At 40.6% G+C, this 23,837-nt stretch overlaps 1 protein-coding gene across 8 annotated transcripts in view; it reads right to left on the reverse strand.

Moving 5' to 3' along the window:
* The window catches only part of GADL1 (glutamate decarboxylase like 1), a 158,856-nt gene that overhangs the window by 105,307 nt on the left and 29,712 nt on the right, over positions 1-23,837 (reverse strand). For 3 of the 8 annotated variants that reach the window (XM_037008624.2, XM_037008623.2, XM_037008622.2), the window contains exons 2-8: positions 23,462-23,634; positions 17,101-17,227; positions 14,734-14,824; positions 11,184-11,290; positions 10,342-10,457; positions 4,733-4,812; positions 4,556-4,610 (exon numbers count right to left, since the gene is read on the reverse strand). In XM_037008624.2, coding sequence (XP_036864519.2) covers positions 4,556-4,610; positions 4,733-4,812; positions 10,342-10,457; positions 11,184-11,290; positions 14,734-14,824; positions 17,101-17,227; positions 23,462-23,634 — 749 coding nt within the window. Of the gene's footprint in view, positions 1-4,555; positions 4,611-4,732; positions 4,813-10,341; positions 10,458-11,183; positions 11,291-14,733; positions 14,825-15,473; positions 15,581-17,100; positions 17,228-23,461; positions 23,635-23,837 lie in introns of those variants that run through there. The other 5 variants (XM_073222837.1, XM_017651709.3, XM_073222839.1 and 2 more) reach the window with 5 other exon arrangements.

The raw sequence follows: 23,837 nt of genomic DNA on the forward strand, positions 1-23,837 counted from the left end.
GGTGGTCAACACGACGGTCACGCATCCAGAAATTTATCTGGGGTTGGAGATGATCATTAATTCAATGAGCGTTTTTAAACTTTTCCAGTATATGGCTTCTTGTCACTTTAAACAGGTAAAATAAACTGAGAAAATGCTATGACATTAGCAGTCCTTTGTCCTGACTCAGTACACATCCAATTTTTCTTCTCACTCTCTTCCTGTAGTATTTTCTGTACTACAGATTTCCCAGATAGAAAGTGAATAACCTCAAGCTGACATTCTGTGTGACCCCTGCCTCTTCCTGGGGAGATTCATCGGAGCCTCTGCACCAGCATTGCTATGCTTCTCCAACATAAAACGGAACAGGACTGGAAGACACACAGCTCCAGGCTGATCTGCTTATAAAGTAAGTGCAGTTACAAAACAACGAATGTTCTCGGGTACACGTGTGGTATCAGAGGGGATGAGGGTAACCCACCTCCCTGCAATATGCTCTCCAAAACTTGGTGCTGTAGAGAAATCTTTAGGCTGTGTTAGAAAAGAGAAGCTGCATCACACTACCATTTATTCTCCCTCTTACAGCTGACAACTGTAGAGTGAATAGGTGTCAGAGGAAAATGGGGAGAAAGGGGAATGGAGAACACATGCAGAGATGAATGGCAATACCAGCCCTGTTGGGTGGGCAATGTGCCCCCTAAGGAACTTGAAGGAGGGGTTTCCACATAGACCCATCGCAGTGCATCGGCAGAGATGTGTTACACACTGGGCAAGTGCCTTGGGGGCACTTCCATAGACTTTCCAACAGATTCCCAACCGACCTGCAGATAATGTTGGGGGTGTGGGAAGTACGGAGAACCCGAAGATTCTAGACCACCTGAGGAATAAGGGGCAAGAATGTTTACTGCCTATAAAAGTCATTTTACTTCCATTCAGGATGGAGTCTTTTTTTCTTCAGTGTTACCTTGAAGTACAGTTGCTCTTGCAATATAATTTTATGTCCTGTATAATGTCAGGGTTGTTCCTTTTGAACCAGGCTCATTCCAATTTAGCTGCTCTCTGATGGAAAGAAGTAATTTTCTGTCCCAAAGTGGGGCAGAGTGAGGACCCTTGGTCCACATCTTTACTTTGAGATACATAGGAATTAAGGTGATGGTAGACAGTGAGTCCATTTGCCACTTGGGGAGATGGTTGTGACTCCTGGAATCCAGTCCTCTCAAACCTCATAGAGCAGGGTCAGTAGATGATAGAGCCCCTGGGGAACCATGGGCTTTGGGAATTCTTCCACGTGCTTAACTACCAACAGATTATGTCTTTCTCATGTCAGGGACCTAAATAAGGTGAGACCAGGTTTACATGAATCATTAAAAGCAATAGAAAAAGTAATTCACTAAAACCATTTCAGGTGTCTTTAATGTTTGAGCTTTTCCTCACAAACAATATGATATCCTGACAGGTGTGAGAAAATACCTCTGCAAGCTATTATAGCCTATTAATGAGTTTTCCTCACCTTTTTTTTCTCTTAACCATCTAGCCATAAATATCAGGCCCAGAAATGAAACCTTTGCAATCTGTATATAACTTTGCAGATTTTTTTTTTTCTAGTCTCGCATCTCATGCTATTCACGAGGAAGTTCACTGGGAATAGTACTATGCTTCCTATAAGCTGTATTCCCTAAGAAAGTTGACAATGTCACTCATACTCAGAAATACTCCCAAATATTCAGTGATTGCACCAGTTTGATCTTTTCAGAAGCCCTTCTGTGGTTTTCACCATCTTTGTAACCCTATCAAGTAAAGGACACCATTCAACAGATTTTTAATGGATTGTTGTTGGGCAGGGAATGGAATCCCAGCCGAAAAGAAGTCAATACATTATTCCCTACATCTGTAACAATACGTTAAAAGCTTGGAACAGCACAGCTAGGTCTGAACCACTGAGAAGAATAAACTCATCATCAGTCATTATTATCTCACAATGGATGCAAGGTTTGTCCTTGATGAATCCAGGCTCAAGTTGTCACTGACTTGAAAGAAAACAGAGCAAACATACCAACGCCAGCCCCACTGCTCTACTTTTAAATGTGCCTGAAGCAATGCTTACTCTTTGAAAATTTCTCTTTTCAGATTCTCCACTTGAGGATATGTTAGCTCCAGTACTTTCATTGTCCAAACAGACAAAATCATGAACAAAAATAATAATGAGTGTAGTGAAATAAAACCCATCAACTACACTAGAAGATGAGCTCTTGATAATACTAAAGAAAAAAATAGAGAAAAAAAGTTGTGGCTACCTTTAGGGGAGGCTAGACTACTAGCTCACTGTTCTGAAAATTAGTAAATAAGGGAAGAGAAATCAAATATTTATCCCGCTTTGCTTGTGCCAACTGTTTCCTTAAGAAATTAAATAAGAATGAAGGGATGTTGTTCTTCATAGTAGTATGCCTGCCAATAAATAGAAGGAATGAGAGAATGAACTAGGACATCACCTAATGAAGTATTGGGCAGACAGAGATCATCAATGGCTGCAAAAATTCATGGGGTGAGAGGAGGATGCCAGGCTCTATAATAGATGGGCTGGCAATTCCCAAACCCGTCAATCAATGTCATCACAAAAGGACAGTATGTCACCCACAAAACCTTCTCCGTAAAAATTCCAATCTGAATCTCACTGAGTCTCAAGATCTAACTGCCAAAGTACAGGAAATACAGAGAATGAATGCAGTGGTACAGGCACTTCATTCTCAAATTGTTGTGATCTACAAAATCTGTAATGTGGAAAACTCTATAGGATAAAGGACTAAGTTTCCTCAACAGATCAACTGCAGGGGAGAAAAATGAGGAGGCAGAAGATAGAGATTAGAATCAACCCAAAGTAGCATAGGGAGCTTTATGAATCTTTATTCAAACCAAGCAACTATTTAAAAAATGGGAAAATTTTAACATGGAATGAATATTTAATAATACTGTGAAATCATTTCTTATAATGGTATTATGGTTTTTTAACAAGAGAGAGTACACATCTCTTAAAGATACAGAACTATTTATAGACCAAATGATATGATGTATGAGATTTAATTCAAACTAGTGGGAAAGCAAATCTAGTGGTGGTGGGAGGGAATGGGCATAGGTGAAATAAGCTCAATTGTGGAAATTGCACAATGGATATATGGAGCTCATTATATTAGTTTTGTATGTATTTGAAATTTTCTATGAAGTTGAAGGTTAAAGAAAGAGAGAAAAGAGAGAGGTGGGTGGGGAGGGAAGGAGGAAAGAAAAAAAGGAAGGAATCAGATAAAGCATATAAAAAGTACAATCAATATTCCCCACCAAAGCATTAATGACATAAAGAAAGTTCCTTTTGATAAGAGTTTCTATAGAAAAAGATAAAACTAAATTTTAAAAAGAGATAAAATCAGAACTCAGTATCTGTGCTTCACATTACAAACAGGACATACAGTAGAATTTTACCTGAGTCAAAGAAATCTTATAATTTGAACTATCAGACAAGTATCGAATCTACTTGTCATTGGAATTTCTTTTAAAATAAGATAAAGGTAGATCTAAGGATGTGCACCTGAAGCCAGTATATCTGCAGTAAAGGCAGAATTTTTAAGTATGGAATTTCAAACTGAATACAACTCTAAGATGCTCCAGAGGGGGTGATTTTTTTATGAAAAAAAATACATAAAGTGTAAAGTAACAGAAATATAATATTAAACATAGATATAAAACCAAAAGAACCCATCTCCCTCAGCATGTGGACTCCTGTGAGGAGAGATACTTCCATCACAGCTCAGAAGCTGGGCATGTCATCCTTCAGCAGTCACATCTGACTTTGTCACTACCTATTGGAAGCTGCATTAGCAGAGGGGACTGTGGTGGGAGGGGAGGGAAGCCTCAAGCCAAAGTCACCTACTCCAGGAGGCTTTTGGTCCAAGAAGCAAGATGGGTGGCATGAAGACAATGACACGTCTACTAAGCAGGTGTCAGGCTCGGCCTTAGCTGGAGTATAGCAGGTGACCAGGGCCACGCCTGGCCTTCCCCGGCAGAGGACATGTCAGTTTTAACACCTTCTGGAAGCTGAGGAAGAGAGGACATCCTGCCAGAGCTGAAATTCAGACCCTGATCCAATAGAGATGGGCTCTGGGTGGAAGCAACCTGGGGGGTAGGCTGGTCAAGAAACCAGGCATCAGTCTGAATGCCACCCAGAGGAAATGGTTTGGCCAGCAGAATTCTGAATCAGGAATTATGTAGGGCTGTGGATATGGGGCCCTGGTTGGAGAGGCTGCGATCATCTTTTAAGGCTAAATCTCAGCAAGAATCCTGACTAGAGTGACGTCAGTGTTTTAATAAGCTCCGACCACCTGGGAATGAGAACATCCACAGAACTCCACAGAACATGGAGAGCCAAGCACCTGGAAGTAGAACATCTGTAAATGAGTTTCCCCACTTCAATTCTAGCACACTCTCTCCCACACACAGAAATGGGCCTGGCTGCGCCCCCTCCCTAGCTCTCCCGTCCTCCCACCCAGACACATGTCCATGTTTGCTTTCCCTCTTTTTTGCCCCTCACCTCTTTTCTGGTTTGCCAGATTTGCTTCTCCAGTTCCTCAGGTATCATTTTACCTCTAAGAGACACAGATTTGAGACATTCAGTTGTGTTTCATAGCAAACAAACCATTGGTACTGCTTTTAAAAAGTATGAAATTCCCCCTCCACCCACCAAACTTCCGGATCCTGTCCCCATTACCTTCCATCTGTTTCCACAAAGCAAACATTCTCAGTACCAATCCCAAGAAAGGAGGCTGCCTTCTTCATGGAGTAATGACACTAAATTAAAAGGCACAAGGGGGAAGAGAGAGACATGAGTGCATAGCAGGAAAAATGTATTATTTATTATCTATATGGGTCATATGGCTGAGCCCAAGGTTTGGCACATTATTGAATAAAAGGGAAAGAAAGCAGTAATTTAATTGATAACATTAGTATAGTGTTGAGAGCACTGACTTTGGCTGGGGTCAGAGAAACCAGTATTTAACTCCATGTTTTCCCAGTTATAGCTATGGAAACTTGAACAAATAACATACACTCTCCAAGCCTCAATTTGTAATCTACAAATGGGGCATGTTGATTCCTGCTTCACCTCCACATCATGGAATTAAATGGGTTAAAATACATAAAGGGCTTAGCATAGAGCCTGGCATAACAAACAAACTTGGTCACTGGAGGTTATTGTTTTCAATAGCATCGAGAAAAGTTTCTCTCAGTGCTATTTGTCTGACTCAGTATTAATAGCAATAGAATCTAGTCCGCTGATGACTCAAAACCCTCCAGGGAGTAAGCAAGACTGTCTCAAAAATTGTAATCACAGATCACAGAAAAACTTAATTATTTTCAAGAGTAAACAATGGGTTATAAATGCTGATGAGACACTTGACCAATCTTGTTTAACATGAATGTAAGACTGAAATTAGACATACAGGGAATGTGGCTAAAATCATAATAACAAAAGAAATAATTTATAGATACCCTATTTGATGCAGCCCTGGCATGAATGGGGCTAACAGCTCTGGAATTAGGCTTGGTCTACTTCTGTTTGGGAATAGTAGTATATGCTTTAGGTTATTAGGCCTTTTCCTCCCTACTACATAAAGCCTATAACATAATTAGCATTCAAACACTGGCAATGTCACTCTTTATACATTAGTGTGGACAGGTGGTCAATTAATTCTTTTCATGCCAGAAAAATGAAGGTGCTAAAGGACATTATTGTACCAAAAAACCTTAGTAATTTAATTTGTAGATATGAATACATTAAAAGAGTAGTCATGCCTTCACACTTAACTTGATATATTCTCTCAAAATATGGTAATTTTTTTCTTCTTTTGTCAAGAGACTTTTATTGGGAACTCTTTTTTTTTTTAACTGTAAAAATAAATGCAGAAGTAAAACCATCAGGAAAAATGAAACCATCCTAAATAATTAACTTCCAAATAAAAAATAGGACACATCCAAAATGCCTGCAGGAGGCATTCATTTCAGGTTGTTTCAAGAACATATGCATTTTGAGGAGTAATAATGTAAAAGAAAATGAAATTAATTCTCTATTTGCCACATCAGCCCACCATCGCTAAAGCTACGTAGCTAAGGTGAATTCTTTCTCACTGGAGATCTGTGCTCTGGCAACCACAGAGCGACTGATTTCACAATGATAAATAGTACTCTACTTCAATGACATCTACCAATAAGGAGAACCACACAGTAAAAAAAAGAAAGAAAAAAAACAGCAAAACATCCCCAACAAATGGATTGGCTAAATAAAAAACTGGTAATAAGAATAAGAACAGCTTCAGGGAGCTCTCTTTGGGTACCTCAGGGTGAAGTATATAGTCCAATGTCAATCTCAAATGGATAGAGACAGATAGAAAAAAAAAGTCTAAACATCTGAAAGCATCAGAGGAGGAAAGAGCCATGGAAGGGCAAAAAAAGAAAGATGGCAATGCTTCAGACACGCTGAGAAGTTTCAAGGAAAGGAAAGACCTAGAAGGCTGGAGTTCAGAAGTAACAGCTGCATTTAGAAACAAACGGTGGCTGCCCCCATCGCTGGCCAAAGATAAGTCAGTCCTTCTAAGACCCAGTCTCTCTAGGTTTCACTCGTCTACAGAAGACACAAGAATCCCAGTGGAATTTCATTTCTATAAAGATGAAACAGCAAGTGCCTACATAAAACAATTGCATGGAAGTTTTCCTTTCTGGTTCCAGCAAGTAATTTTTTTTCTATGACCTTGGGTTTCCCAGTGAACTGCTTCTTTTCCCTCCTGTAGATGGTGTTCTGGACACTTGGACTCTAGTGCTGACTAGTTTGACGTTCCAAATGGCTCCGGTGGTGGGGAGAGTGGGGCTTGTGAATGTCATGTGTTAGGGAACAAAGAGAAGGAACTACAGGGACTTCCCCGACAGCACCAGCTGGTTCGCTTCCTGAGGCGGAGCCCAAATCCAGGCGGACTACCCTGCTTGGCATGACCTCCCAAGCTGCCCCAGCTTGCGCACGGAGAATGCCTGCAATCACACCCAAACCCAGGTCAGTCTGGCTTCAATGGCAGGGCCACAAGGAGGACAAGTAAATGAGGCATCACAGGTGCAACATGTGGGGAGGTCGACTGTAAGCTGTGTTCTCCTTGCACCCAATCCCTCATCCACTGGAGAGGAACAGGCCAATTGCTGCTGCCCTGCAAGCTAAGAATTTTTGTCTCTCCTCACATTTTAGTGGCACACAGTGATCAGCGCTTTACACTGATTCTCAGAACCATCTGAATTACAAATCTAGGATTTCTGTAAATTCAAGGAATTCACACCTAAGCACTAACCAAACTACAGAGTTATCACTTTTATTGCTTTTCTCCAAAAGTCCCCTTCTCCAGGCTCCTGTTTAGCCTGAAGAGGCTACCTTGGTTATATTGAGAGTGTAGGGGTCTCAGTCATGATCTTCCAGGTCTCCATCAAGAGTTGAATTAAAATCGAGACCCAAAGTATGCAAAACACCTTCAGCAGTGGGTGGCTATATTCTGCATTTGATGGTGTGATGCAGAGATGGAGTAATTACCCTGGTTAATCTGGGGTGGCATAAAGACTGGAAAATGAAGACCACCTAATGAACAATATTGGGAAATAACCACGAGGCCTTAGGCCAACACCTACAAGAAACCGAGGGAGGCATAGCAAAAAGATTAACATAGGATTTAATTCTTTAATTCATTCTTTAAAAAAACTAAATAATGATTTGTTGTAATAAGGGGTAAAAATGATCACTAAAATACAAATTAAAATAATGTAAGTGATTTGACTTGAGTCTCTCTGGCAGAGCAGGGAAAGGAATGCACGCTATGATGGGGAGTCTGGATGAATGGGCTGAAAATACGTATCAACACTGCAGTGTGTTCAAAGTTGTGTTTTTCTGTGGAGTTTACATTCGTACGGGCTCAAGGTTTGTGTTCCCTCAAAATTCATGTGCTTACTCCCTTGTACTCCCAATGTGCTAATATTAGGTTTAGATTAAGTCATGAGGGCAAGACTCTCACGGGATTAGTACCCTTAGAAGACAGAGAGATCTCACAGCATCAAGCCTGAGCAGAGGAAAGGCCATGTGAACACAGTGGTCCACAAGCCAGGAAGCTGGCTCTCACCAGACACGAATCTATCAGCACCTTGATCTTCGACTTCCTGGTCTCCAGAACTGTGAGAAATAAATGTCTGTTGTTTAAGCCACTCAGTCTTTGATGGTCTGTTATAGGAGTCAGAGCCAACTAAGACACATCTAATTCTTGTCTTTCTGGCTCCATCTTCTGCTGGCAAGTTAGCCAAAGCATATACTTGACCTCTTTTTGCATATATATATCTCTATCAGAGATTTAAAAAAATACTTAGTTCTGATCAACACTGCATGCAAGTTCAATTTCTTTTTACTCCCAATTTGCATTACTGATCTTTCCCAAGCATAATCTTTATTCTAAGCTTCCATAGAATTCCTTCCCCCTTTCCAGGACAATTGTTCCAGAAAAGAACTCTAGTAAGCTTAAGCTTTAAACCAAGTGAAGAATGATAAATGCAAAAGCAAAAACACTGAGCTGATGGCAGGGGTCCTATTTAATCAGCCTTCCCAGGAGTGGAAATAGCAATTCAAGTGCAGGAGGGACTTTGCATTTCTGACACATTAGGGTTCCTCAAACTGAAATAGCAGGATAGGAGAACTCTGCTTCATAATAATCCCAAATAACCAAGTATTTTTGCCAGATGTTGGGCATATTCCTATTCTTCTTTTGATACAGAAAAAGGTCTTATAGGGAAGGAGCTCAGGTGGCTGAGTCAAGAGCCTCAGACTAGACGATTCCTCCCAGTTGCCTCCCAACACTTAGAGCCCACTCTGCCCTTAGGGCTGCGTAACCAGAGCCAAGGTCCGAGAGGGCAAGAGAAAAACATGGGGGTGGCCAGGTTTCCTTTCACTGCCAGCATCTTTGTGTACAGCTTATCCTTTTGCAAAACTAAAATAACTTTTGCTTTTGAAAGAAAATAAAAGATACAGGAAAGCCCAGCTAGAAATAACAAAGAATATTCAGATTTTGCCTGATTCATGTGTTTGACAGGAGATCTAGGATTATCACAGAAGGTACAGAAGCTACACTCTTCCTGCCAGGGATGTGAGGAAGAAGCAGTGAGGAAATGGACAGAGGCACGCACTGCAATCACACCAAAAAAAGGAAAGGAAAGACCAGAATCTCTTCCAGATAAGACTGCAGCATGTAAGCTGTGCCATCTAGCCTATACCCATTATTAAAGCTGGACCGTTTTCCTCCTCCTACCTACCATGTGCCAGATGCTACTTCATGTGTGTATTAACTCATTCAGCTTTTGCAATGACCCAGGAATTAGTGACTACTATTTTTACATGGCTACTGGGTTGCTTTAATGGCCCCAAATTATTCCTGCTCCCTGTGACTTGGCAAAGTCTGTTTTCTCACTTTCTGGATCTGGGTTCCTAGAGGTGACTTAGCTTTATCAAGAAAATGAGGTAAACCTGTGCCCATTCTGAACCAATGACTCCAGAGGCCTGGTGTGTTTCCATGGTGCGCCTTCACCATGACAACGCACCTGGCCAGCCTACTGGAGAATGAGAGACCCAGAGACAGAGAGGACTCTCCGGAGTCATCCCAGCCAAACAACCTGGAGGTCAGCCATCGGCCAACCAACTGGCAGACACGGAAGGGAACCCAGCCAAGAGCAGTGGAACGGCCCCAGTTAGCCCAAGACCTGGGAGCAACAATTTAACTCCAGCTCTGTGGCCCTTGGTTTGGGGATAAGGAAAGTAAAATGAGAGAGGGGACTGTGTTAACATCCAGTTGTGCATGTGTGTGAATGCATGTGGTGTGCATTGTTGCTGAATATCTCCCTTTCCTCTTGAAAAACTCTTGTGTTAGACATTCAAAGCAATCCATTTTACAAGGAAATGTGAGTCTTCTGACATAGCTGAGATCAAGACAGGTCATCTAAGTTCTAATAAATAAGATACTCAAAGAAGAGAGTCAAAGAAAGAGATAGCACTTTCAAATTAACTGTTCTCTTTTCTCATAGAAAATGTCCTGGACTATAAATTTTAAATAAAAGTGATGTACAAAATTAGGGGATCAGGGGTTATAATATCAAGCCCATCAGAATTTCTTTTGGAATAAAATACGATGTTATATGAAGGCATATTAGTCACACATGGCTAGGATAAAAGCACATTAGGAGACCCCAAACAAATAAGCCCTCTTAGATAATGCATTCTCAGAAAATCTATATCTGATATCAAAAATAATTTTTTACCTCTGCAGACGTGAAAAGGATTAATCTTGGCAACCCAGACAGCCCCTTTTCCTTAATATCAGGACAATATTTGTATCTAGCTAAATTCATTGCATACATATTGGACACTGAGCCACCTGCAAAAACAAAATTGAAATGGCATGTTTACAGGATGAAGTTACAGCTCCCTTAGTGCCGACTATAGTGGAAAACATGAACGGCTTGTGGCTGCGCTCGTCTAATGGCAAATCGCCGAGGAAGTCATTGGAACACCATGCCCCCACCCCATTACTCCTATACACTGCATAATCTCCAATACCAGCAATTTCCAATTTCAGCCAGAGGTAGAAGTTTTGGGGTATTCTCTCATTCCAGAGGTTTTCCAAACTGAAAGTTTCATTCTAAGGACACAGGACTAATACCTAAGCCCCCATTGTTAAAAGTATTCTTTCTGTCTGTCATTGGATTGATAGAATGACAATCATCTCTGGTCTGAAAAAAAGGACTGTAGGACAAACAAATGCGATTCAGAGAAAACTTTTCAACTAAAATTGATTGAAAATCTTAGAAAAACTTACCATGGCCCTTTCCAACTCTCAGCAGCAGACAAATTTATTTGTGTTGGAGATAAGTCCTACATGGTAGACATCGCATTTGTTTCACATTTATGTCATTTGTTTAGCATTTATGCAAAATATTACCATGCTGGAAAAGGGCACAAGCTAAAATTTCACTAAATAGCATTATTAATATCCAACTTTTTGTAATGTGCAAATCTGCAAGGGGTTGTTCTTCATATAAGACATGACTACTTTTTAGATGCTCGTAATGGAAGGGAGATGGCAATAACTATCTGTACTTACCTGGGTTAAATATTCCATCCCCTTCTTTCCAGCCAATAAATTCAATCATTTTCTTCAGAACCGCTTCTTCCACTAACAGAAACACTGGGGACACCTCATACGTATAACTAGATAGATATAAAAAACACTTCACTTCTATGACTAGAGTCAAACCATCCCTTTGGTGTCCCAAGAAATGCACACAGAGTTTTATTAAACCAAGTGGCTGTTCAACTGTAGGTGGAGTCCTTGGAAATTTATCCATTGGAAATAGAGAAATCCGTAGTCAGGGATAGTGCTAGTCATGGTTAGATAAATGCAAATAGCCGGTGTCCTTGGGGATATGCAAACCACTTCAGCAGTCTTAGTTTAGAGGAAACCTTCAATTCCACTGGGAGAAATTAAGGCAGTGCATCTGGATTCTTTGTATTAGCCATAAGCAGTGACCATTTTATTCTTTGGATGCTGGCTAAAGAAAAATCATTGTTGTGGTAACCAGGTTTTTCAGGTTACTACTATGAGTACCCTAATCGTCAGCTCTAGGCATTCTACCCATTCAAACCAGCCATCCTGAACCAGGGCTTCCTCCACCACACTCCTGTGTTTGTACAAACGGGGAGCTCTCTGTGGGACATCTCTGTGATGAGTTTACTGCAAAGCATTCCCCAGGTAGCCTGTCAATGAGGGGCTTGTTGCTCCAGGTTGGAATGCTGTTTTGTGTTTGGTGGGGGGAAAGCAGGGAGCCACCAGCTGCAGGGAGCCACCTTCTCCATGCTCACAACCTTTCCTCTGGAGGTCCACACCTGATGAGTGGGTCACGGGGAGGGAAGTATAAAGGCCTGACCGTGAGGACCCAACTCCAGACCACTCTGACAAATCACTGTACTTCCAGAGACCTCATGGAATCAGCTGAGATTGTCCTGGAGCGTGCAGGGCCCGTTGCCTCCTAGCTATGCCCACTCCTGCTTCTTCCCCCTCCACCACCCATGCTGATCCCCAGGGTAGCCCTTGTAAACATCCTGCTCATTAAACTCCACTAGTGCAGCTTCCCAGGGAACCCAACCTGGGACAGTTACCATGGCTTGTTTTGTAATGTTTGAGTCTTTCCTTTCTCCAGATAACTTGAGGGCGACTAAATCTGTAATCTCCTTCTCTAACAATGAGGTGATTACATTAAACTGCATCTGAGTAAATGTGGACTCTAAATATGTAAGCTAAGTAGACACATTTGGATTTATAGTCGCGTAATTTGATGCAATTATTTTAACATCTGGAAGGGACAACTTTGGGAAAGAGGCAAAAAAAGAAGAAGCAAAATAGGGAATCCCGACTATGTACCACCTCCCTCTGTGCTAAGCACTTTATAGACATTAAATCATTTTATAAACAATTTAGGTTCTATTTTCAACCATGCTAGGAAACCAGTTGACACATATCAAAAAGTGTGAAAAGGAAGAATGTATGTGTATGAGTATCTACAAATATAAGTGAAATAATCATTCACTTTTTTGTAAGAAAAAAGTTAATATTAAGCCTTTGAAAATCAGCTCAACTGCAAACCTGGGAATAGGCCTGGAGGTCAAGGAGAGGGCAATATAGAATGTTCTCATGGCTTGGTCACATTTTGAATGGATTGTTCAGCTTAGCGGCAATTTAATACATCAAAATCCTCTAAATATGTCAGCCAGAAGAACCCAGATGAGCAGTTAGAAAACCCAGAATGGACAAGGAAAGGTTCACAGGGTTGTGCAATTTTATTGTCTCTTTTATTGCCTCTTCTACCCATTGTGACCTGGTATCATCTCGCATTACTCCACTAAAAATTCCAGAACTGAAGTCAGCATTGACATCACGTTGCTAATTCGGGGGATGTTTTCAGTCTTTGTCTTAAATACTCAGTGACGGGTGGCTCTGGATACACTCTCCTTCATGGCTTCCGTGCCTCCCTGCTTGATTTTCTCCTTCTCTCTCCCCACGGTAGGCTGATCTTAACCATTAAATATTAGGTGTTCTCAAGGCCCAGTCCCAGGCCCTCTTCCTTCCTCACTCTATACTCTGTCCAGCAGATAGGGTTTCTCCATCTCCTGGTTTGTTTTTATTCAAAATGTCTCCATCCTGCTCATTGAAATCATTTTCGGGTCTTTGAAAATATATCAGTGCCTGGGACACGCCGACAGAAATTCAGATTTAATTGGTCTGGAATGGCACTCAGGCCTCAAGAGATTTTTTTAAAAGTCCCCAGATTGATTGTGATGAGCAGGATAGGATTGGGAATCACTGACTTAAGGAATCCCATCCATGCCCACCATTTCAACTACCATGATTCACCAATAACTTCCAAATGTATGCCTTCCACGCAGATATTAGAATTTCAGCCTATATGTCTCTCAGCTTGGTTGATACGTACTCTTGGGTGACCTGAAATCACTGCAAACTCAAATGCTCACAATGGAAAACTGAAGCCTTACTCTTGCCTTTTTCACCATAGACTTGAAAACTGGCCCTCTCTTCCAATGTCTCTTATTTCAGTGAATGATGCAACTATCAACCCAGCTATGAAAGCCAGAAACCCACACATCATGTCATAAACCTCCCTGGTCCTTATTTCTAAAAACCACTATATTTCCAGTCCTTTCTGTTTTACCTTTTAAACACATTTTTTTTCCTCTCTATTCCTACCAGTTTCATCTAAGTCTAAGCTACTATCATCTCTCACCTTACTAAGGTAACTGATCCCCTCCAATCCACTTTCCATATTTCCACTGATATTTTAAATAAACAAATGGCACCTAATGATTTTAAAACCCTCAATGTCTTTTCATTATACTTAAAATAACTCATAAACATTGGCCTGCTGGGTCCTGCATGTCCAGCTCCTACCTATCTCTCCAGTCCTGTTAACTCCCCCTAGATTTCATAGCTATGCCCGCATTGAACTTTCAGTTTCTAGTGTATGTCATTCTGTCTCCCACCACAGGGCCTTTGTACTTGCTGCTCCTTCCATTTCAAACTCATCCCTCCACTCTTCACCTAGCTAATGTTTACTTATCCTTCATCTCTTAGCTGTCACTTCCTCAGAGAGGACTGGCCTGAGCTCCCAATTAGGAAAAACTGTCCCATTTATATTTATAGCATTATGTACCTCTCCATGTGAGAGCTGGTATTTTACATTCATTTGTGTGAATCATTTCAAATAATTTTCACAGAGCACCTTTATCTCACTAGATTTTTTGCTTCGTGAAGGCAAAGTCAAGGTTTGTTTTTACACAAAGTGTCTCTGCAGCACTTAGCACAAACATGGCTTTTCATGTAGGAGTGAATAAAAAGTTGCTTTATCAATCTTCTTATTTGTGGAGTGGCAATAAACATGCCTATCTTATCCATCTCACGGTACAGCTATCAAATCCAGTAGCTCTTTGAATACTGCTAAGTGTCACAAAATTATTCCATCATTTATGATGACACTGAACAAATGAAACCATCAAACAGAAATTCGTGAAATAAAATTTGTCTACTTAAAAAACATCTCTAATCCACGTTTAGTGTAAAATTCCAGTAAAATAGTACTTACACGCTTGGGTTTAATGCTTCTGTCATAAATCGGGCCACCAAGGAGTAATAATCAAGTCCAGCATACAACTGGTTGAAAAATCTTGGATGGTCTGTGAATTTAAACAAAGTATTCATCTACAGAGCAATAAAAAGGAAAAAACTATATATTGATACAGCAATAACATAAATGACTCTTTCAGACAATGAAAGCAGCCAGATACAAGAGTATGTACTGCCTGATTCCAGTTATATGATATTCAGTATCAGGCACAGCTGATCTATAGAGACAGAGGTTAGAATTCTGGGTACCTTTGGGAATGAGATATTGATTAGGAAGGGACTTGAGAGAGCCTCTGGGGTGCCAGGAATGGTCTATATCTCAATCCTGGTGATGGTTACTTACGCACAGATATGTACATATTCATCAAACTGAGCACTTAAGATTTTTTCCACTTTACTCAATGTAAATTATAACTAAATTTTTTTAAAAAGCATTCAAAATCTAATCATCTATAAGGGAAACAAATGTTGAAGACCTATCTCAAGGCCTTGTCTATGGAACAATAACATGTTTCTAAGCAAAACCTGAGCATTCTTTTAAGAGCTTTGGTGGACCCAATCCTTTCTCTCTACCACTAAAATCCTCAGCAGAACCATTGATAAATGGGTCATTTGAACAACTTTCCCAAGTATCAAAGACTTTTGTCTCCTGAAAAATACCGGTATTAACCTCTCTAACATTAAACGCATTTTACTCACCAACAGGGTTCACGTCAAGCTACCTGGCAGTGAGTGGCCTTTGTCTCTTCAGACTGGACCGTTTGTCATAGTGCAACTGGCATTATGTAGAGGGAGTAAGATGTGACTCATGCCGCCTACATAAACTTTCTGATTCAGCTTCAAGGCAGTAGCCTTTAACACTCAAACAAGCTCGGCTACCACCTTCTATTTTTTCCCCTCTCTTACAAAAGGTCTCAGAAAGGTTCTTGGCTTTACGTAGTGTGAATATTCACACCAAACACCAGGCTAACTGACTTGACATTCTCAATCACAGTACGCCCAGCATGATAAAGAACAAAGAGGCAGGAGGTCTATTTCTGAATGCGTGCACTCAGGAACCATTTTACTTAGTGACCTCTCACTACAAGTTAGAGCACTCGGGTTCAGGTTTTCCTAAATACAGGAAACAACAGAAGTCTCAAAAGAAAATGTCTTTTCAAATAAAACATAGAGAACGTCCTTTAATCCAGCAAAGGACACCAGACATAGCTATGTGTAATTTTAATATGATTTTTTTAGGTCTGTGTTAATTTATGATTGATTTCCATGGTAACATTATGGAAAATATCCAGTAAACTGAAAAATCCACTGCATTAAATGTCATTCTACCCTTCTGACATGCACTATAATAATAAGATATGTAGCTCTGCTTTTGAAATGCTAACTGGATTTTTGATACATACACCAGACTTTCCCAAGGGAATCTAAACCAATTATTTTTAGCCAGGGTTTTATTATGTTCTTTCCACTAAATTTAGCTCAGTGTCAAAATTCACAAAGCGTAATGCCTGTATAGTCTTGAGCACTAGATTACCTCTATATCACACAGAGAAATGCATATTTTGGAAAGGCATTCTCCTACTTTTGAAACTTGTTCACTGGGCACATAGGATATCAACAATCAATTGGATGAGTATTTGAACACAAGACTAGTACCATGTTACTGCATTTACAAAGAATCAGAGTAGCTAAGCATTATTATACAAGTATGACAACAAGAGCTTACCATGTATTCATTTTTCTTACACCTCCTAAAGGTTTTCATTTTTTGATTCTGGTAGATTTAATGAAATAATTTGGTAATTACTAACTGCCAAGAGTTAATTAGTATCTTCCTCATAAATCTATCCCTATGTATAATAAAGACACCCTCTGGAACATTTTTTTCTTCTGGCATATGCTGGGCCATCAAAGACTTAAGATCCCTTAACAAACTGTATAATCAAAATATCACTTTCTAGAGTAGACCAACATAAGAAACAATGAGTAGCAGTCATAATTTATGGGCTTTATTATTAAGTGGAGGGTGGAGATTGCCAAGGAGCAGATAATATTAATGTATGACCATTAACACCAACAGTTTTTCTATAGATTTATCTCTGGCAACAAATCTGTACTGGGATTAAAAACTTCACTGTGAACATATCAAATATGCACTGGGATTAAAAACTTCACTGTGAAAATATCAGAACCACTATTTTTTGATCCAGGTTTCTCATCCCATACACATTGTCATACTCCACTTTACTAAGAGGTAAATACATGCTTAAGAAAATGTAAGAACTTGTTAGAGGTACAGAGAAAGGAAACAAATTTAAGCTCTTACTAGTTTTGACGCTGTAGTGTATGACATCCTGGCAGAGTCTCAACAGCCTGTGGTGTGGCTCTCCTGTGTCTCTCATCTCCAGATCAAGGAGCTGTTTCAGCTGTTCAGGAGACCGCCATTCACAGACCTGGAGATTCAGCGATGGCACAGTTAGCTGGGCACCCACCAGGGCAGGTGTTGAGAGGATGCTAGAAGCAGGGACCCTCCCTGTATGAAACTTCTGGACAAGTGGGAGAGACAGAGATTCAAACGTACAGCCATGGTTCAGCGTGATAAAAGCTATGATGGTAATGCGGATGTCATGGGAACAACTGAGGAGCCCCATCTTAGATTCAGAAGGTCAAAGATTTCCTGGAGGAACTGATACCTGAGTTGTTGCAAAAAATAGGTGTAGAGAGAGCCAAACAAAGATTAGGGGATGGGGTGAGGCAAGGGGCCTTGTAGGTGAAAGTTACAGAAGTAACAAAGTTGAAAGGTAAGGAGTTCATGGCACATCTGTAGAATGAAATGAGTTTGGTGTGGGTTGAACATGGAATTTGAGGAAAAGAGAGACAAGAAGTAAAGTTGGAATGCTGAAATAATGTCCTAACTAGTTTTAAGTCATTGAAAGGACTTTGGATTTTACTCTGAAAGAAATAAGGATCCACTGGAGGTATTTGAACAGAAGAGTGACCATGGCTTAAAAGGACCATTCTGGATGATGGCTGCTATGTTGATAGACTACGGTACATGAGGAAGGACTAGTTAAGATCCTGCATAACCTGCTTCCCCTGGAGGTGTTCCTCTCTAAGTCTCACCCAGACTACTCCCCTCCTGGCTGACCTGTCCTGCCACTCTGGCCTCCCGCTGTTCCCTAAGTGCACCAGGCACGCTCCCATGCTCCCACCTTAGGGCCTTTGCATGGGCTGTGCCCTCTGCCTGGACTGCTCCTCCCCTAACATCCTTACAGTTAACTTCCTCACTTCTTTCAAAACTTTGCTCAAATGTCATTTTCTCAGTGATGGCAATCCTGACCCCTTATTTAAAATCACAGGCTACACATTACCCCATCTCTATCAGTTTCTTTTTCCACTGCACTTATCACCTTTTAACATACTACATAATTCATTTATTATGTTCTACATAATCTCCACGGGAGCAGAGAGGTCTGTTTGTTTGCCCACTAGTCCCAAGTAACTAACACAGAGCCTGCCAAGTACGAGACACTCAGTAAAGATGTGATGAGTCAATGAACATATAAACGAATGAACAGATACACAAGACTCAGATCATGACAGGGTTTTTGTGGCAGGTTACAGAGTCTGAACTTGACTCTAAGAGACTCATTGAAATGTTTGGGACAGGTGAATGATATGATCATATTTGTGTTTTGGACAATAGCTTTAGTTGCTTTGCAGACTCAAATAACATGAGAAATCAGAGGTTGTTCTAACAAACTAAACAAGAGAAGGAGGTAGTGTAGATATAGGTAGAAGCTATAGGAATGAAGTATTTCTGGAGATTTTTAAAATGCAGAATCAATAGAACTTGGAAATCAATTACACAGTAAGGATAAGGGAGAGGGATGGGCCAAGGACGATCCTGAGGTCTCTAGCTTGCACACATGGGTTGATAGTGGGAATGGGAAGAGGAATCTGGTTGTGGGTGAGGTGGAGATGATTAGTGTTGGGCGTATTTAGTCTAAGGCCATTCAGAACATCTACAAGGGGTGGAGCAGTTGGTCTGGAACTCTGTGAAATACCAGGCACAGAGTTCCAGGCAGTCACTCTGATAATGTAACATGGATGACATAGCTCAGTGAGAACCTACACCTAAGAGGAAAAGATGTAAAATATCACCTGGGCAACACCAACATTTAAGAAATGGGCAAAGAGAGAGGAGCTCATTTGTGAGGTGGAGGACAAACCAGAAGGCAGAGGAAAACTTACAAGAATTTGGCACTACTAAAATAAAGAAAAAAGAATGATGTAAGAAAGACAAGATGGTCATCACTATCAAATTCTTCTGAGAAGGAAAGTTAGATAAAGGCTGAGTTCTCAGGATTTATCAACAAGGAGGTGTTCTTGGCAAGAGTAGTTTAACTTAGAGAGGTGGGAGTGGAGGCCAGATTGCAGTGAAGTGAGGGTGTAGGAGGTGAAGAAATCGAGGGAGGGAGGGAGGGAATGTAGACAATCTTTAAAAAGTTTGGCTGTGGAAGGGAGGAGAGAGACAGGGGAGAAGCAGGAAGTTAAGAGACTAAGAGGTGGGAGATTTGGGGAAGCAGGAGGAAACACCAAATTGTGTAAGAAGTATGAAATTAAACTCTGATGTTAGAACCACAAAAGGCAGAGGTCAATCAAAAGTGACTGAGACAATCCAAAGTAATGACAACTGATGCTGTATGATACTGTGGGTTCGGTTCCAGACCAGCACAATAAAGTGGTAATACAATAAAAGTGAGTCAAATGATTTTTTTTTGGTTTCTAAGTGCATATAAAAGCTCTGTTTGCACTACGATGCAGTGTATTAAGTGTGCAATAGCATTATGTCTAAAAAATCAACGTACATAATTTCATTTAGAAATACTTTATTGTTAAAAAATGCTAACCATCTTCTGAGCTTTCAGCATGTTGTAGACTTTTTCCTGGGTGCTGATGGCTGCTGACTGGTCGGGGTGGTGGTTGCTGAAGGTTGGGGTGGCTGTGGCAATTTCTTGAAATAACACAACAGTGAATTTGCTGCATGGATTGATTCTTCTTTCATGAACAATTATTCTGTAACCATGAAATGCTGTTTGATAGCTATTACCCACAGTAGAACTTCTTTCAAAATTGTAGTCAGTTCTCTCAAACCCTGCCACTGCTTTATCAACTAAGCTTACGTAATACTCCAAATCCTTTGTTGTCATTTCAACCATCTTCACAGTATCTTCACCAGGAATAGATTCCATCTCAAGAAACCACTTTTCTTGTTCATCCATAAGAAGCAACGTCTCATCTATTCAAGTTCTATCATGAGGAGATAGCAGTTTAGTCACAGCATCAGGTCCTACTTCTAATTCTAGTTCTCTTGCTGTTTCCGCCACATCTGCAGTTCCTTCCTCCACCAAAGTCTTGAATCCCTCAAAATTATTCCTGAGAGTTGGAATCAACTTCTTCCAAGCTCCTGTTCATGTTGATATTTTTACCTCTTCCCATGAATCATAAATGTTCTTAATGGCATCTAGAATGGTTAATCCTTTCCAGAAGGTTTACAGTTTACTGTGCTCAGATCTAGCAGAGGAATCACTGCATTCGGGAGCCATAGCCATACAAAATATACTTCTTAAATAATAAGACTTGAAAGTTAAAATTACTCCCTGATTCATGGGCTGCAGTTTGGATGTTGGGTTAGCAAGCAGGAAAACAACATTCATCCCGCTGGTTATCATCAGAGCTCTTGGGTGACCAGGTGCACTGCCAATGAATGGTTAATAGCAGGAAAGCAATTTTTTTCTGAAAAGTAGGTCTCAACAGTGGGCTTAAAATACCCAGTAAACCATGTTGTAAACAGATGTGCTGTTGTCCAGCCTTTCTTGTTCCATTTACAGTGTGGAACACAGGCAGAGTAGATTTAGCATCATTCTGAAGGGCCATGGGGCTTCAACTGGAAGTCATCAGCTGTATCAGTCCCTAGCAAGAATCAGCCTGCCCTTTGATGCTTTGAAGCCAGACCCTGACTTCTCTTCTCTAGCTATGAAAGTCCTAGATTTAAAAGGCCATTTCATCTACACTGAAAATCTGTTCTTTAGTGTAGCCACCTTCATTAATGATCTCAGCTAGGTCTCCTGGATAACTTGCACATTCCCCATGAGCACTTGCTGCTTCTCCTTCACTTTTATGCTATGGAGGCAGCTTGTTTCTTTAAACCTCATGTACCAACCTCTGCTAGCTTCACATTTTTTTCTGCAGCTTCCTCCCTGCTCTCAAGCCTTCATAGAACTGAAGAGAGTTAGGATATCATTTCTGCCTAAGGGAATGTTGTGACTGGTTTGGTCTTCTCCCAAAACAATTAAAACTTTCTCTATTTCAGCAATAAGGCTATTTCACTTTCTTATCACTCATGTGTTCATTGCAGTAGCACTTTTAATTTCCTTCATGAACTTCTCCTGTGCATTCATAACTTGGCCAACTGGTGCAAGAGGCTTGGCTTTCGGGCCTGGATCAGCTTTCAACATGCCTTCCTCACTAAGCTTAGTCATTTCTAGCTTTTGATTTAAAGGGAGAGACGTGAAACTCTTCCTCTCATTTGAACACTTGGAGGCCATTGTAGGGTTATTAATTGGCGTAATTTCAATATTGTTGCCTCTCAGGGAATAGGAAGGCCTGAGGAGAGGGAGACAGCCGAGGGAACTGTGGGTGGGTGGAGCAGTCAGAACACATATACATTTATTGAAGAGTTCTGTTTTATGTGGACACCATTTGTGGTGCCCCAAAATAATTACAATGGTCACATCAAAGATCACTGATCACTCATAACACACAATAAAAACGTGTGAAATATTGTGAGACTTACCAAAATGTGACACACAGACATGAAGTCAGCAAATGCTGTCAGAAAAATGGCACCAATACAGTTGCTCAAACAGGGTTGCCACAAACCTTCAATTTATAAAAAAAAAAATCTACAAAGTGCAATAAAATAAGGTGTGCCTGTATACTCAACAGTGTGGATGAATCTCAAATGCATTTTGCTGAAGGAAAATAATAAGACTCAAAAGGCTACTTGTGATATGGTTACATCTGTTTAACATTCTGGAAAAGGCAGAAACTGTAAGGATAGAAAACCAATCACTGGCTGTCAGGTGCTAGAGGGGAGGGGGAGGAGTTGACTACAGAGGGGCACAGGAAATGTGGGGGGTGATGGCTTGATCAGTTCTATAGCTTGATCGGTAATGATTACGTGACTTGTCAAAACTCATAGTAATATACACCAAAAAAGGAGTACATTTTACTCCTTTTTTTGAATGTGAATTTTATCTCCATTTTTTTTTAAGGGGGCTGAGAAAGAATGTCTGCCAGAGAGGGTGTCAGGAGTAATCATCTCACTAAGTGTGGGCATGTATCCGCAGGTCACCTTTGAATGGTGGCACCCTGTTGGGTCTCTGACAAAGTAGGCTAAGTCAGTGGCATAAAAATGTCACCTTCTCCCACTCCAGCATAGCTTTCAGTCCAATTTTGCATGGATAGCCTGCACATCTACTATATTGCAATCAACCTGTGGTTCCTTAATTTATAACTCAGCCTTTCTTCATCTTATCTCCCATTAGTCCCTATCAGAGCTCTTCTTTCTCTGCAGAAAGTTCCCTTTTGCAATACTCTTTCCATTATTTATCTCCCTGTTTCTTTACATGTGTGGGCCAGCTTCTCTCTGCCTACCAAAATCTTACTTAACCTTCATGTCCCACATCAAAGCTCACAGTGCCCACCCCTTCATAAAATCCCAAAGCCTGCCCAAACACATGCATTTATCACATGCGTATTGGGATCCCTTGTTCTCTTTTCCAATGAAAACTATCCTTCCAATTAGATTATAAATTCTGTTCAAAGCTGAGCCTTTATCTTATTTTTCATTATATCCCCCAGGGCTGAATATAATGGCTCACCCGTAGCTAACACTCAGTTAATATTTAATGACTGAATAAAGGCCAATTTAAAAAAAAGTCTTACCAGAAGAGCAATGTGCTCCAAAGTAAAGCAGGTCCAAAACATTTCACAAACACAGATAAGACCAGAAAATATGCAATTACAACTATATAATCAGGAAATACCATAAGCGATTTTGATTTGAATGTAACTATTTCAAGTTCACGGGTCATTTCAATCTGTTTTCCCATGAGTTCATGTTAGCAGTAGTGGTTCCAATGTGGGTGTGAATCTGAATTTGAGCCTGAATTTGAAACACAGAATCAGTCATTGGTACCAATCAGGAGTGAGACTTAAGAACTCAAGATTTCCAGGCTAAGCTTAGACAAGCCCCCATTAAGGACCTTCAGATAATTTTTTAAACTTTATAGACCCTTTTCTACTTCCTGCATATGTTTTTACTAAAAACATAAAGTCCTCTAGAAAATGGAGAGCAGACTGAATTTTAGAGAGTGTGTAAATCAGATCATCAGCTTATTTATCATCTGTATTATTATCTAGGGCAGATAATCTATGTTATATTAATATATAATCTATATGACTATTCCTGGGCTTTGCAGCCTTTTCTAGCTAAGTTCTGAGGTCTCAGCCAATCTCCCAACAAATGAGTGCTGGCAAGTTAGGGAGTCAACCCTTCCAGGAAAGCAGATCTGGGGAGGAGCTGGGGGATGAGAGGGTACAAACTTTGGTATTTTTACCTTCTCATTGACATCTGTAGCCTTCAAAACCACCTCTTCCATTATTAGCCTACAGGCCTCTTCAACAAATTTTTCTCCTGCTCTTGCGTCTGTTGTGGGGCCATTCAGCACAACCCCATCCACAAGAACAGTGTTCTTCTTACTTGGAACCATCTCTTGTTGATCAATAGCTCCTGGAAGGGCACAAACAAATTGTGTTTGAGAGATCATCTAATTCGATCACACACCAAAACACAGGGGGAAATGGCTCACTATCCCAGCTTTGAAGGGCACACCTCCTTTTAATACATTGGGGCATTGAAGTGGGCAGGAAAGAAAATTCTACCATTCATTCCTGCAGCATATTGTTTAGCATCAGGGAGTGTGGAGGAGCTCA

Source organism: Manis javanica, chromosome 15 (genome assembly GCF_040802235.1).
Source record: "Manis javanica isolate MJ-LG chromosome 15, MJ_LKY, whole genome shotgun sequence".
NCBI lineage: Eukaryota > Metazoa > Chordata > Mammalia > Pholidota > Manidae > Manis > Manis javanica.